General features: G+C 42.9%; 1 protein-coding gene across 1 annotated transcript in view; it reads right to left on the reverse strand.

The window, feature by feature from the left end:
- Positions 1–12,380, reverse strand: part of LOC132393017 (lysosome membrane protein 2-like) — a 525,473-nt gene that overhangs the window by 4,266 nt on the left and 508,827 nt on the right. Inside the window, exon 10 of the mRNA XM_059967708.1 lies at positions 10,697–10,770. Coding sequence (XP_059823691.1) covers positions 10,697–10,770 — 74 coding nt within the window. The remainder of the gene's footprint in view (positions 1–10,696; positions 10,771–12,380) is intronic.

A 12,380-nucleotide genomic window follows, 5' to 3' on the forward strand; every position in this document is an offset into this window, starting at 1 on the left:
GAAGCAGATTCCTTTTGTCCAGTCTATTCCGCAATTTAGTTTTCGCAGTTCTCGGCACTTAGCTTCTGTCCCGCGCTGCTCATGTTTTTTCTGCCGAAAAATCTCAACAGGTTTGTCTTTAATTGCTGTGTGCTTGGTCTCAGGGTACCAAAGCAGTTTTGATGGCTTCATTGCCTCATTAGACAGCCTCCAGGTCCAAGCTCCAGCCTTCTGCCCACCCGCTGCCAGACGCCTTGGCCAGGTGCGGCTGGTTGCAGGTGGGGTGAGAGGACAAGGTCAGGGCCGGATGTCCCTGTGCCGGGGCCGTGGCGGTCACAGTCAGGAGAGAGCGACCAACTGAGCGAGGAGAGCAACAGACCCGCGCCCACACCCCTTGTAGGATCTATTGGCCGACAAAAGTTTGTTTCAGTAGATCGCAGCGCGGTAGCTGCTCTGATACTTATGAAACGTTGAGCCTGAATTAGGTCGTCTGCGAATATTTTAGCACCGGATTCCCCATGAACATTCAGCGTGTTAAACAGGTTTAAAGGCAGTGCTCCTGGCCAGTAGCAACAGCACTTCCTGCCGGCCGCCCGAGGCCAAACAGTGATCCCTGGTGCAAGGGTGACTGATGCACCAGTGATCCCTGGTGCAAGGGCGACTGATGACCTCGCGTGTATTCAAGTTCAACAGAGGGCTGACAGGGAATGAGGAAAGGTGCAGCTGACTCTATTGTTTCCTCGTAGCCTGGTGGTTGGGGACCACTGAAGTACACTGTGTAGTGCGTGGCGGGGGAGCTAAACGCATGCGCACTGGGCAGAAAGAACTGAACTAAAATCCTGCAACCTGGAAACAATCTCTCAGCAGTATTTGTGTATTTATTTTTCTTTTTTATTTCGGGATCTACTGGGAAAGTCTCAAAGATCGACGGGTCGACGACCACTACTTTATACATTTGCTGATATTGAATGGAACCATTGAACCCTTTGGAAGAAGAAATTCCTACAGACCCAATTTTTAATTGACTGCCCCCTCACTTGAAACTCTGCTGCTTATGGAATCATCTTGAAATCCACCGTATTAAATGCATCAGTACATGGACCCACACTTTCCTAAACTCTAAATCTAACTTTTTCAGCTTTTTTGATGAGGTCAATTCCTCCTCCCAACCTTTGGTTCACAGTGAAGCAGACTATGGCTCTTAAAGAGTTCTTTGAAACTTTTTTGTTAACTGTGTTAACACTTTTAGGCAGTGAGATCCAAATAATAATCTTCCCTCTAATCCTTCGACCAGTTAGATTTATCCCCACATTTACTCGCCTATCATCAAGTCATAGATGTATACAACACAGAAACAGGTTTTTCAAGTCCATGCCAACCATGGATATTTCTTTACGTTAATCCACAGATCAATTTTGTTTTCCCTACATGCCCATCAACACTGCTCAGGTTCCACCAATCACCTACATCCAAGGGGTAATTTTCAGTAGCCATACAAACTGGCGACTAGCACAACAATGCAGGAGGAAAACAGAGCAACCAGGCGAAAGAAGCTTATTTCACAACTGAGAGTTTAGAATAATCAAAAGTGAACAAGATGGTTACACAGTGCCTACACTCATGAGATATTTGGAATCAAGAGGAAGAATTCCAAAAAGTTACCATTGAGGAACCTACTGTTAAAGTACCTCAGTCCTAAATTAGATAACATCAAAATTGGTGGCATAATTGACTTGTTTGTGGAGGGAGTACATTCAGATTGGAGGGTTGTGACTAGTGGTGTCCCACAAGGATCAGTTCTGGGACCCCTACTTTTCATTATTTTTATTAACGACCTGGATGTGGGGGTAGTAGGGTTTGCAGATGACACAAAGGTTGGTGGTGTTGTAGATAGTGTAGAGGATTGTCGAAGATGGCAGAGAGACATTGATAGGATGCAGAAGTGGGCTGAGAAGTGGAAGATGGAGTTCAACCCAGAGAAGTGTGAGGTGGTACACTTTGGAAGGACAAACTCCAAGGCAGAGTACAAAGTAAATAGCAGGATACTTGGAGGTATGGAGGAGCAGAGGGATCTGGGGGTACATGTCCACAGATCCCTGAAAGTTGCCTCACAGGTAGATAGGGTAGTTAAGAAAGCTTATGGGGTGTTAGCTTTCATAAGTCAAGGGATAGAGTTTAAGAGTCGCGATGTAATGATGCAGCTCTATAAAACTCTGGTTAGGCCACACTTGGAGTACTGTGTCCTCACTACAGGAAGGATGTGGAAGCATTGGAAAGGGTACAGAGGAGATTTACCATGATGCTGCCTGGTTTAGCGAGTATGGATTATGATCAGAGCTTAAGGGAGCTAGGGCTTTACTCTTTGGAGAGAAGGAGGATGAGGGGAGACATGATAGAGGTGTACAAGATATTAAGAGGAATAGATAGAGTGGATAGCCAGCGTCTCTTCCCCAGAGCACCACTGCTTAATACAAGAGGACGTGGTTTTAAGGTAAGGGGATGGAAGTTCAAGGGGGATATTAGAGGAAGGTTTTTAACTCAGAAAGTGGTTGGTGCATGGAATGCACTGCCTGAGTCAGTGGTGGAGGCAGATACACTAGTGAAATTTAAGAAACTACTAGACAGGAATATGGAGGAATTTAAGGTGGAGAGTTATATGGGAGGCAGGGTTTAAGGGTCGGCACAACATTGAAGGCCTTGTACTATGCTGTATTGTCCTATGTTCTATGTTCTATATTGAAGAAGATTATCTAAGATTTCAACAGGATTTAGATTAACTGGTAAAGTGGGCTAAAAAACGAGAGATGGAATGTAATTTGGACAACGCAAAGTGCTGCATTTTGGGAAACTAAACCAGGGCAGGACTTGTACAGCAAATGGTGGAGCCCTGGATGATATTGTGAAACAGAGACACCTAGGGGTACAAGTGCATAGTTCCCTGAAGGTGGCAATATAGTTGGGGCGACAAAAAGGCATTATTGTCTTCAGTCAGCACATTATTTTACTGTGGTACAAGTCATTGTTGAGACTGCACCTGGAATCTTGTGTGTATTTCTGATAGCACTGCTATAGAAAGGGTGTAATTAGCCAGGAAAAAATGAAGAAAAGATTCACAGGGATGTTGCCAGGACTGGAGGTATGACAGACTGGAGAGATGGGGCTGTTTTTCCTGGTGCAAAGGAAGCTGAGGTTTATAAGATTATGAGAGTGGGGTAGATAACGTGGATGATCACAGGATAGGAGAGTCTAAAACCTGAGGCCATTGATTCAAGGTGTAAGAGAAAAGATTTAAAAGGGATCTGAAGGGCAAACTTTTCACACAGAGGGTATATAGAACAGACTGCCAGAGGTGTGTACAATAACATTTAAAGGTTATTTAGATAGGTTCATTGACAGAAAAAGGTAAGAGAATTATGGGGCAAACAGGCAAACTAGTTTGGTTAGCATGGAGTAGTTGGGCTCAAGAGGCTGTTTTCATGCTATATAACTATGAGTCAGTGACTCATATGGATGAGACTAGGAAATATATAAAATTATGAAGGTACAGAAAGTTAGGTGGTGGGTCCATTGTTGTTTGTAATCCATATCAATGATCTGAATGAGAATGTGGTTAACTGGATCAGTAAGTTTGTGGATGACATCAAGATTGGGGGTGAAGTTGACAGCCAGAAAGACTATCAGAGCTTGCAGTGGGATCTGGACCAGCTGGAAAAGTGGGCTGAAAAATAACAGATGGAATTTAATGTAGACAAGTGCGAGGTGTTGCACTTCAGTAGGACCAACCACTGAACAGTAGGGCACTGAGGAGTTCTGTAGACCAAAAGGGGAATACACCTCCATAATGCTGGTTCCTCCGGCTTTTTCCACTGAGGCTCAGTGGAACTACAACTAGAGAGCAAACACGAGGAAATCTGCAGATGCTGGAAATTCAAACAACACACACAAAATGCTGGTGGAACACAGCAGGCCAGGCAGCATCTATAGGGAGAAGCGCTGTCGACGTTTCGGGCCAAGACCCAATTAGAGGGCATGGGTTAAGGGAGAAAGGGGAACAAGAGGGGAAATTCCTTCACTCAGAGGGTTCTGAGAGTGTGGAACAAGCAGCCAGCACAAGTGGTGCAAGCAAGCTTGATTTCAATGTTTAAGAGAAGTTTGGATAAGTACGTGGGTGGCAGGGGTATGGAGGTCTACAGTACTGGTTGATGTGAGTAGGCGTTAAATGAACTAGATGGGACAGAGGGCCTGTTTCTGTGCTGTACTTTTCTATGGCTCTATGACTCTAGACCACAGGAAACTTCTTCATATCACAGGTGTTATCAGGCACTTAAGGAAGATGAATCAAAAGTAGATTATTATCTAAATGGAGATTGGCTGCAATTGAGTGAAATTCAGAGGTATGTAGATGTCCCAGTGTATGAATCATGAGAAGTTAGCAGGTAGGTGCAACAAGCATATTTGCCTTTATTGTAGAAGAGCTGGAGTTTAGAAACAGGGAAGATTTATCGCAGTTGTACAGGTTGTTGATAAAGCGACACCTGGAATACAGTACACAGTTTTGATCTCCTTCGCAAAAAAAAATGATATAAAAGTATTGATGCCAGTCCAACGGAGAATCACAAGGCTAACTCTTGGAATGAGAGTGTGGTCCTTCTATGAAAGGCTAAACGGATTAGGTGTGTATTCTTTGGAGTTTAGAAAAACGCAAGGTGTATTTATTGAAGCTATTATAGATGCTGGGATGTATCCACTAGTGGAATTATCATGAGGAGGGGACAGTACTGCAAAGTAAGGGACTGGTCATTTAAAAATAAGATCCATAGATATTTCCTCATACAGATTGGCAGCATGGTAATAGTCCATTTGGCCCATCATGCACAGTGAGCACCCATCCATATTAATCCTATCTTCCAATACCTGGCCTAAAGCCTTCTGTGCTCAACCTCCAATATAGCCTCCAACCTGATAGCAACAACACCTTATATTCCGTTTGGGTAGCCTCCAACCTGATGGCATGAACATCAATTTTCTGAAACTTCCAGTAATGCCTCCAGCCCCCACCCCCTTCACCATTTCCCATCCCTCTCTCATGTTGGCTCCTCGCCTGCCTATTGCCTCCCTCTGGTGCTCCTCCCCCTCCCCTTTCCAATGTCACACGTGAAAGAGCATCAGAACTTCTCTCCCTGGGCCCCAACTTCTTTCGGCACCCAAAGTGATCTAGCTTTGCATACAAGCCATCAGAACTCCATCTGCAACACCCCACAAACCTGACTCATCCCACAAACTTGCCTCGCTATCACTCACCTCTTCACTATTTGTGGTGATAATTTAACACAATTTACCACAGAAAAGATATTTTTAGTCAGATTTCTTATCTTTTAGATGCTGTCACACACATTTGGTAACATCATATTAACCAGAAGTAATCTATATAGGCAAGATGCAGTTTTGTGGGAAAGTGGCAGATGAGTTCAACTGGTAAGATATAAAGTGATAGACTCTGGAAGATCGAACCTGAAGATGATGCACAAGGTTAATGGCAGAGTTCTTATCAGCATGGAAGAATAGATAGACCTTGGTGTCTAAATCCACAAATCCCTCAAAGTTGTCATGAAAATTGATATAGGGTGGTTGATATAGGATACTGTATATGGAGTGCTGGCCTTCATTAATCAACGAGTGATTTCAAGGGCCACAAGGTTATGTTGCAGCTCTACAAAAATCTGGTTAGACTACACTTAGACTGCTGTATTCAGTTCTCATTGTCTCATTGTAGGAAGGATGTGAAGGCTTTGCAGAGGAAGTAGGTGAGATTTACCAGGATACTGCCTGGAGTGGAGTATATGATTTATGAGGAAAAGTTGTGGGAGTTAAGGCTTTTCTCTTTAGAGCAACAGAGGTTGAGAAAAGTATATGATTATGAGAGCTATATGCAAAGTGGACATCCAGCATTCTTTTACCAAGGTGGCAATTGCCAATACAGAGGACATCCTTTTAAGGTGAGTGGAGGAAAGTTTCAGGGAGATGTCAGATTGCATAGAGAGTGGTGGGTGCCCTGGAACACACTGCTTCCGGTGGTGGAGAGACTGATACAAAAGGACTATTTAAAAGACTACGATAGGCACATGGATGTAAGAAAAATGGAAGGTTATAGTTAGCTCTTGAAGTATGTCTATGTAGATCAGCACAACATTGTAGGCCAAAGGGCCTGAAATGCTCTGTACTGTATTGTTCTATGTTCTGTCACATTTGCTGTTCTCCAGTCATTTGGTACTTCACTTATGGCCAGCGAAAGTTGAGAATCCCAGTCAATGCACCAGCAATCTTGTTGTATGCCTGCCATAGCAGACTGGAATAAATCTCATCCAGCCCTGAAGGTTTATCCTCCATTCTCTCAGAGGATGATGAATCTTTGGAATTCTGTGCCCTGATGGCTGGTGGAGGTTGCATCCTTCAAAGTATTTATGACCTGGAACAGTACAGCACAGGAATAGACTCCAGCACTGAACATAATGGCAAGTTAAACTAAATCCCTCCTGCCTGCACGATCAATATCCCTCTATTTCCTGCCCACACATGTGCCAGTCTAAAAGCATCTTAAACCCTGTTACCATATCTGCTTCCACCACCATTTCTGGCACGTTCTAAGCAACTGCCACTTTCTAGGCAAAACAAACTTGCCCTGTACAACTCCGTTAAACTTTTCCCCTCTCACCTTAAATGCATATCCTTAAGTATTTGACATTTCTACTGTGGGGGAAAAATATTCTGACTGTCTACCCTATCTAGTACATCTTTCATAATATTATGAATTTCTTTCAGTTTTCATCTCAGTCTCTGATGCTCCAGAGAAAACTGTCCAGTCTCTTCTTACAGCTCAAAACTTCCACAGAGTTCTCTCCTATACCTAATGTCAATAAACAATAGACAATAGGTGCAGAAGTAGACCATTCGGCCCTTCGAACCAGCACTGCCATTTTGAGATCATGGCTGATCATCTACTATCAATACCTGGCTCCTGCCTTGTCCCCATATCCCTTGATTCCCCTATCCATAAGATACCTATCTAGCTCCTTCTTGAAAGCATCCAGAGAATTGGCCTCCACTGCCTTCCGAGGTAGTGCATTCCACACCCCCACAACTCCCTGGGAGAAGAAGTTTTTCCTTAACTCTGTCCTAAATGACCTACCCCTTATTCTCAAACCATGCCCTCTGGTACTGGACTCTCCCAGCATCTGGAACATATTTCCTGCCTCTATCTTGTCCAATCCCTTAATAATCTTATATGTTGCAATCAGATCCCCTCTCAATCTCAATTCCAGTGTGTACAAGCCCAGTCTCTCTAACCTCTCAGCGTAAGACAGTCCTGACATCCCAGGAATTAATCTTGTGAATCTACGCTGCACTTCCTCTACAGCCAGGATGTCCTTCCTTAACCCTGGAGACCAAAACTATGTACAATACTCCAGGTGTGGTCTCACCAGGGCAAGGATTTCCTTGCTCTTGTACTAAATTCCCTTTGTAATAAAGGCCAACATTCCATTAGTCTTCTTCACTGCCTGCTGCACTTGCTCATTCACCTTCAGTGACTGATGAACAAGGACTCCTAGATCTCTTTGTATTTCTCCCTTACCTAACATTACACCATTCAGATAATAATCTGCCTTCCTGTTCTTACTCCCAAAGTGGATAACCTCACACTTATTCACATTAAACGTCATCTGCCAAGTATCTGCCCACTCACCCAGCCTATCCAAGTCACCCTGAATTCTCCTAACATCCTCATCACATGTCACACTGCCACCCAGCTTAGTATCATCAGCAAACTTGCTGATGTTATTCTCAATGCCTTCATCTAAATCGTTGACATAAATCATAAACAGCTGTGGTCCCAATACCGAGCCCTGTGGTACCCCACTAGTCACCAGCTGCCATTCCGAGAAACACCCATTCACCACTACCCTTTGCTTTCTATCTGCCAACCAGTTTTCTATCCATGTCAATGTCTTCCCCCCAATGCCATGAGCTTTGATATTACCCACCAATCTCCTATGTGGGACCTTATCAAATGCCTTCTGAAAATCAAGGTACACTACATCCACTGGATCTCCCTTGTCTAACTTCCTGGTTACATCCTCGAAAAACTCCAATAGATTAGTCAAGCAAGATTTACCCTTGGTAAATCCATGCTGGCTCGGCCCAATCCTATCACTGCTATCTAGATATGCCACTATTTCATCCTTAATAATGGACTCTCACATCTTCCCCACTACTGATGTTAGGCTCACAGGTCGATAGTTCTCTGTTTTCTCCCTCCCTCCTTTCTTAAAAAGTGGGATAACATTAGCCATTCTCCAATCCTCAGGAACTGATCCTGAATCTAAGGAACATTGGAAAATGATTACCAATGCATCCGCAATTTCCAGGGCCACCTCCTTTAGTACCCTAGGATGCAGATCATCTGGACCTGGGGATTTGTCAGCCTTCAGTCCCATCAGTCTACTCATCACCGTTTCCTTCCTAATGTCAATCTGTTTAATTTCCTCTGTTACCCTATGTCCTTGGCCCATCCATACATCTGGGAGATTGCTTGTGTCTTCCTTAGTGAAGACAGATCTAAAGTACTTATTAAATTCTTCTGCCATTTCTTTGTTTCCCATAACAATTTCACCCAATTCATTCTTCAAGGGCCCAACATTGTTTTTAACTATCTTCTTTCTCTTCACATACCTAAAAAAGTTTTTGCTATCCTCCTTTATATTCCTGGCTAGCTTGCGTTCGTACCTCATTTTTTCTCCCTGTATTGCCTTTTTAGTTAAGTTCTGTTGTTCCTTAAAAATTCCCCAATCATCTGTCCTCCTACTCACCTTAGCTCTGTCATACTTCCTTTTTTTTAATGCTATGCAATCTCTGACTTCCTTTGTCAACCACTGTGGCCCCTTTCCCCCCTTCCTTCTCTGGGGGATGAACTGATTTTGCACCTTGTGCATTATTCCCAAGAATACCAGCCATTGCCGTTCCACTGTCTTTTCTGCTAGGATATCCGTTCAGTCAACTTTGGCCAGCTCCTCCCTCATGGCTCCATAGTCTCCTTTGTTCAACTGCAACACCGACACCTCCAAGCTGCCCTTATCCTTCTCAAATTGCAGATAAAAACTTATCATATTTTGATCACTACCTCCTAATGTTCCTTTACTTCAAGATCGCTTATCAAATCCTGTTCATTACATAACACTAAATCCAGAATAGCCTTGTCCCTGGTCGGCTCTCGTACAAGCTGTTCCAAGAATGCATCCCATAGGCACTCTACAAATACCCTATCCTGGGGTCCAGCACCAACCTGATTCTCCTAGTTCACCTGCATGTTGAAATCCATGTCCTGCAGCATGGATTAAGTTTCATTCCACTGGAAGCCCACATTATCCATTTGTACTAAGCATCTTCTAGATTCTACTCAATCATCTGGTTGAGTGAAATTTCATGACTGTAAATGGAGTTTTGTTAAGGGTGTTATCCCTTGGTAGCACATCAGTACACCTAACAGAGCGACTGTCTCACAGCATGTTCAGTCTGACTTCTGATGGTGTTTGAAACGAGTTCAGTCAGGTCAAGGAGTTTATTGCCATGTCCACAAGTACTGTGAGCTGCAGGTACAATGAAAACCTTGCTTGCAGCAAGTATGTTCAGACATCACACAGAACATAAATTATATATGTCAGTAAAAAGAGAAAGAAAAAGACTGCAAAAACAAGACCTAAGTGGACAATATAAGAGACAACTCGTTGGTTGTGCAAGAGGTGGTCTGTAGTGTTATGTTGCAGAAGAAAGATGGTTAGGGTTGTACAGGTTTGCACATTATCTCTGCAACCACATGAGATTCCTCTGGGTGCTCTGATTTTGTCCCACATCCCAAAAGTGTGCAGATTAGTATATATGCTGCCTGCTGTAAATTGCCCCATGTGTAGGTGAGTGGTAGAATCTGGGGAGAGACTATGACCACATGGGCTAATAGAAACATGATATTGGTGTAGTTGGGTGGTTAATGGTTGGTGTGGACTTGGTGGTATCTCTCTAAGGCTCTATAATTCTTTGAACCTAAGGGACAGGATGTTAAAACAACAAACAACCCCACAGCCACATCAGTCTCTTCCCACCACACTTGGAAGGCCCTTGGACATAATGTAAAACAGCCAGTATTGGATTAAGCCTGGCTGTACATCAGTTTCCTGACAATATCGATATAGAGGTATACTAGAACTGCCCTACAACAGACTGGATCAATCTTGCAGCATTTTCCCATGTCTGTTAACAACTCTATCATATCTGCTTTGACCTTCAGCCCTGACAGGCACCTACCACTCTGTGTGTATAAAAAAAAATCTGCCCCATGATTCACCTTTAAACTTACCTCCACCACCACCACCTTAAATGCACATCTTCTAGTATTTGATATTTTTACACTGAAAAAGATTAAGGGTGTCTACCCCATCAATGCCTCCAATTATTTTATAAATTTCTATCAGTTAAGTGGAGGTAGATAAATATGTGAAAAATTAAGGAATTGAAGGTTATGAGGAATTGGTACAGAGAAGGATATGAGGCCTTGTTCACATCGAATTGTGCGGGAGGCTCAAGTGGCCCGGTGACCTATTCCTGATTCTATTATCTTGTGTTCAATCCTAGCCCCCAATTACACCAAAAAGAAAAGACAATAACTTACAAGACATAGTCCACGGCCTGGATGTGGATGTTGAGCTGCATTCTCTTGGCTGCTCTGATAGGGATACCAGTCATCTGTTGGATACAGGAAGCTCAACGTATTTCAAACACATTAGTTTTCTTACCTCTTTGTGATGTAATATTTATGGAGGTGTGAAGGAAGCAGCTGATACAAGAGTAAGAAGTCAGAAGAAGATGGAGTGAAAGGCTGCAAAAGTGGCCAACGAATTTCAAGTAAGTACAGCTGGATGGAAGGCAGAAGGAACAAGGGTTGCAGCAACCAGAAACAACAGCAAGCAATGGCAGGAAAAAGAGTTCAGTTAGTACAAGGAAACCCATAAGAAATATTTTTATTTTCATGGCAGCTTAATAAATAGAATGTTAAAAGGTTTATCTCTGGTAAAATACAGGAAAGGCTTGAGGGCCTATGAGCAGTAACATGCCCATTGCTTTTATTCTTGGCTTGGCAACGCATAAGGTGCTGGTGGAACTTGGTGGGTCAGTTGACATTTTGGGTTGAGACCTTGCAGCTGGCTTGAAAGATAGAGGGGAGGCAGCTGGCATAAAGAGATGAGTGGAAGGTGTAGAGCAAGAGCGGGCAATCAATTAGTGAATCCAGGTGAGGAGGGGGTGATAGGCAGGTACAGATTGGGAAAGTGGAAAAGAACAAAATGAAGACAAAATGAGAGATTGCAGATACTGGAATTCAATTGTCCCAAGACCCACCCTAACACCTCAGTTAAGACAAGACCCATGTAAATTGCAGTGCTTTCTAAGTACATCACTTATTCATCTTGTGTGGGCATGCTAAGTGATGCTTTGAGTATTTTGATTAAGAGGCAAGAAGTGGAACAAAAAGGCGAATGTTGACCCCGGAGAAGAGAAGCTGGAGGTTGTGAAACAAATGGTGAAATACACAGAAGGTGCAAGGTTGCATGACCTGGACTGGGAGAGCTGGAGGCTGCCTGCATTTCTCTGTGCAACACTGAAATATAGAAGCATGTGTGCTTCCAAGAAAACTCTATAACTGCTTATGGAACCAATGTGAATGTTAATTGATGAGAAAAGAGCACAACCAGTGGAAAGTAAAGTTTGCAGAAGTGTTCTTGCAACAATTTTACATAACAACAGTTGATTTTTTACATAAATGAAGATGAAGTGTAACAATCTCTAGGTTATAATCAAAGAATATAAAGTGATGCAACTGTTGTACAGAAATAAGTTGTGAATGATATTCACTGTCCAGGGCCAGGGTCCTTTCTCTGTTTTTTCCAAGCACAACTTTCTAACATAGCATCTGAAACTTTCAAAGATCAAAAGATTGTTTTTGAGTAAGATAAGCTTCTAACCAATTTTCTTTGATCAGCTTATTGTTGCAAATGAGAGCCGGACTTTAGTTCTTAATGTAAATAGGAAGCAATAATCAGTCTGAAGTTAAAAGGACAGCTTTGCAACCAAACACACTATCTTCAGAACATATGATGCTGGCCCTCAGCACCTGGGCTGACTTCTCAAGAGATGCAGTGTAAGACCAGATTGATATTATCAATTAACACATCAAATAGCTGATAGGTTAATAATCATAATTCCTTTCATTGTATAGCTTGGTGGTACAGCTTTACACTCCAAGGGCAAAAACATAGATACACAGGACAATGCCAAAATTATGAGCTAAAATCAAAAGG

The sequence above is a fragment of the Hypanus sabinus genome, chromosome 4, assembly GCF_030144855.1.
Source record: "Hypanus sabinus isolate sHypSab1 chromosome 4, sHypSab1.hap1, whole genome shotgun sequence".
In the NCBI taxonomy this organism is placed as follows: Eukaryota; Metazoa; Chordata; class Chondrichthyes; order Myliobatiformes; family Dasyatidae; genus Hypanus; species Hypanus sabinus.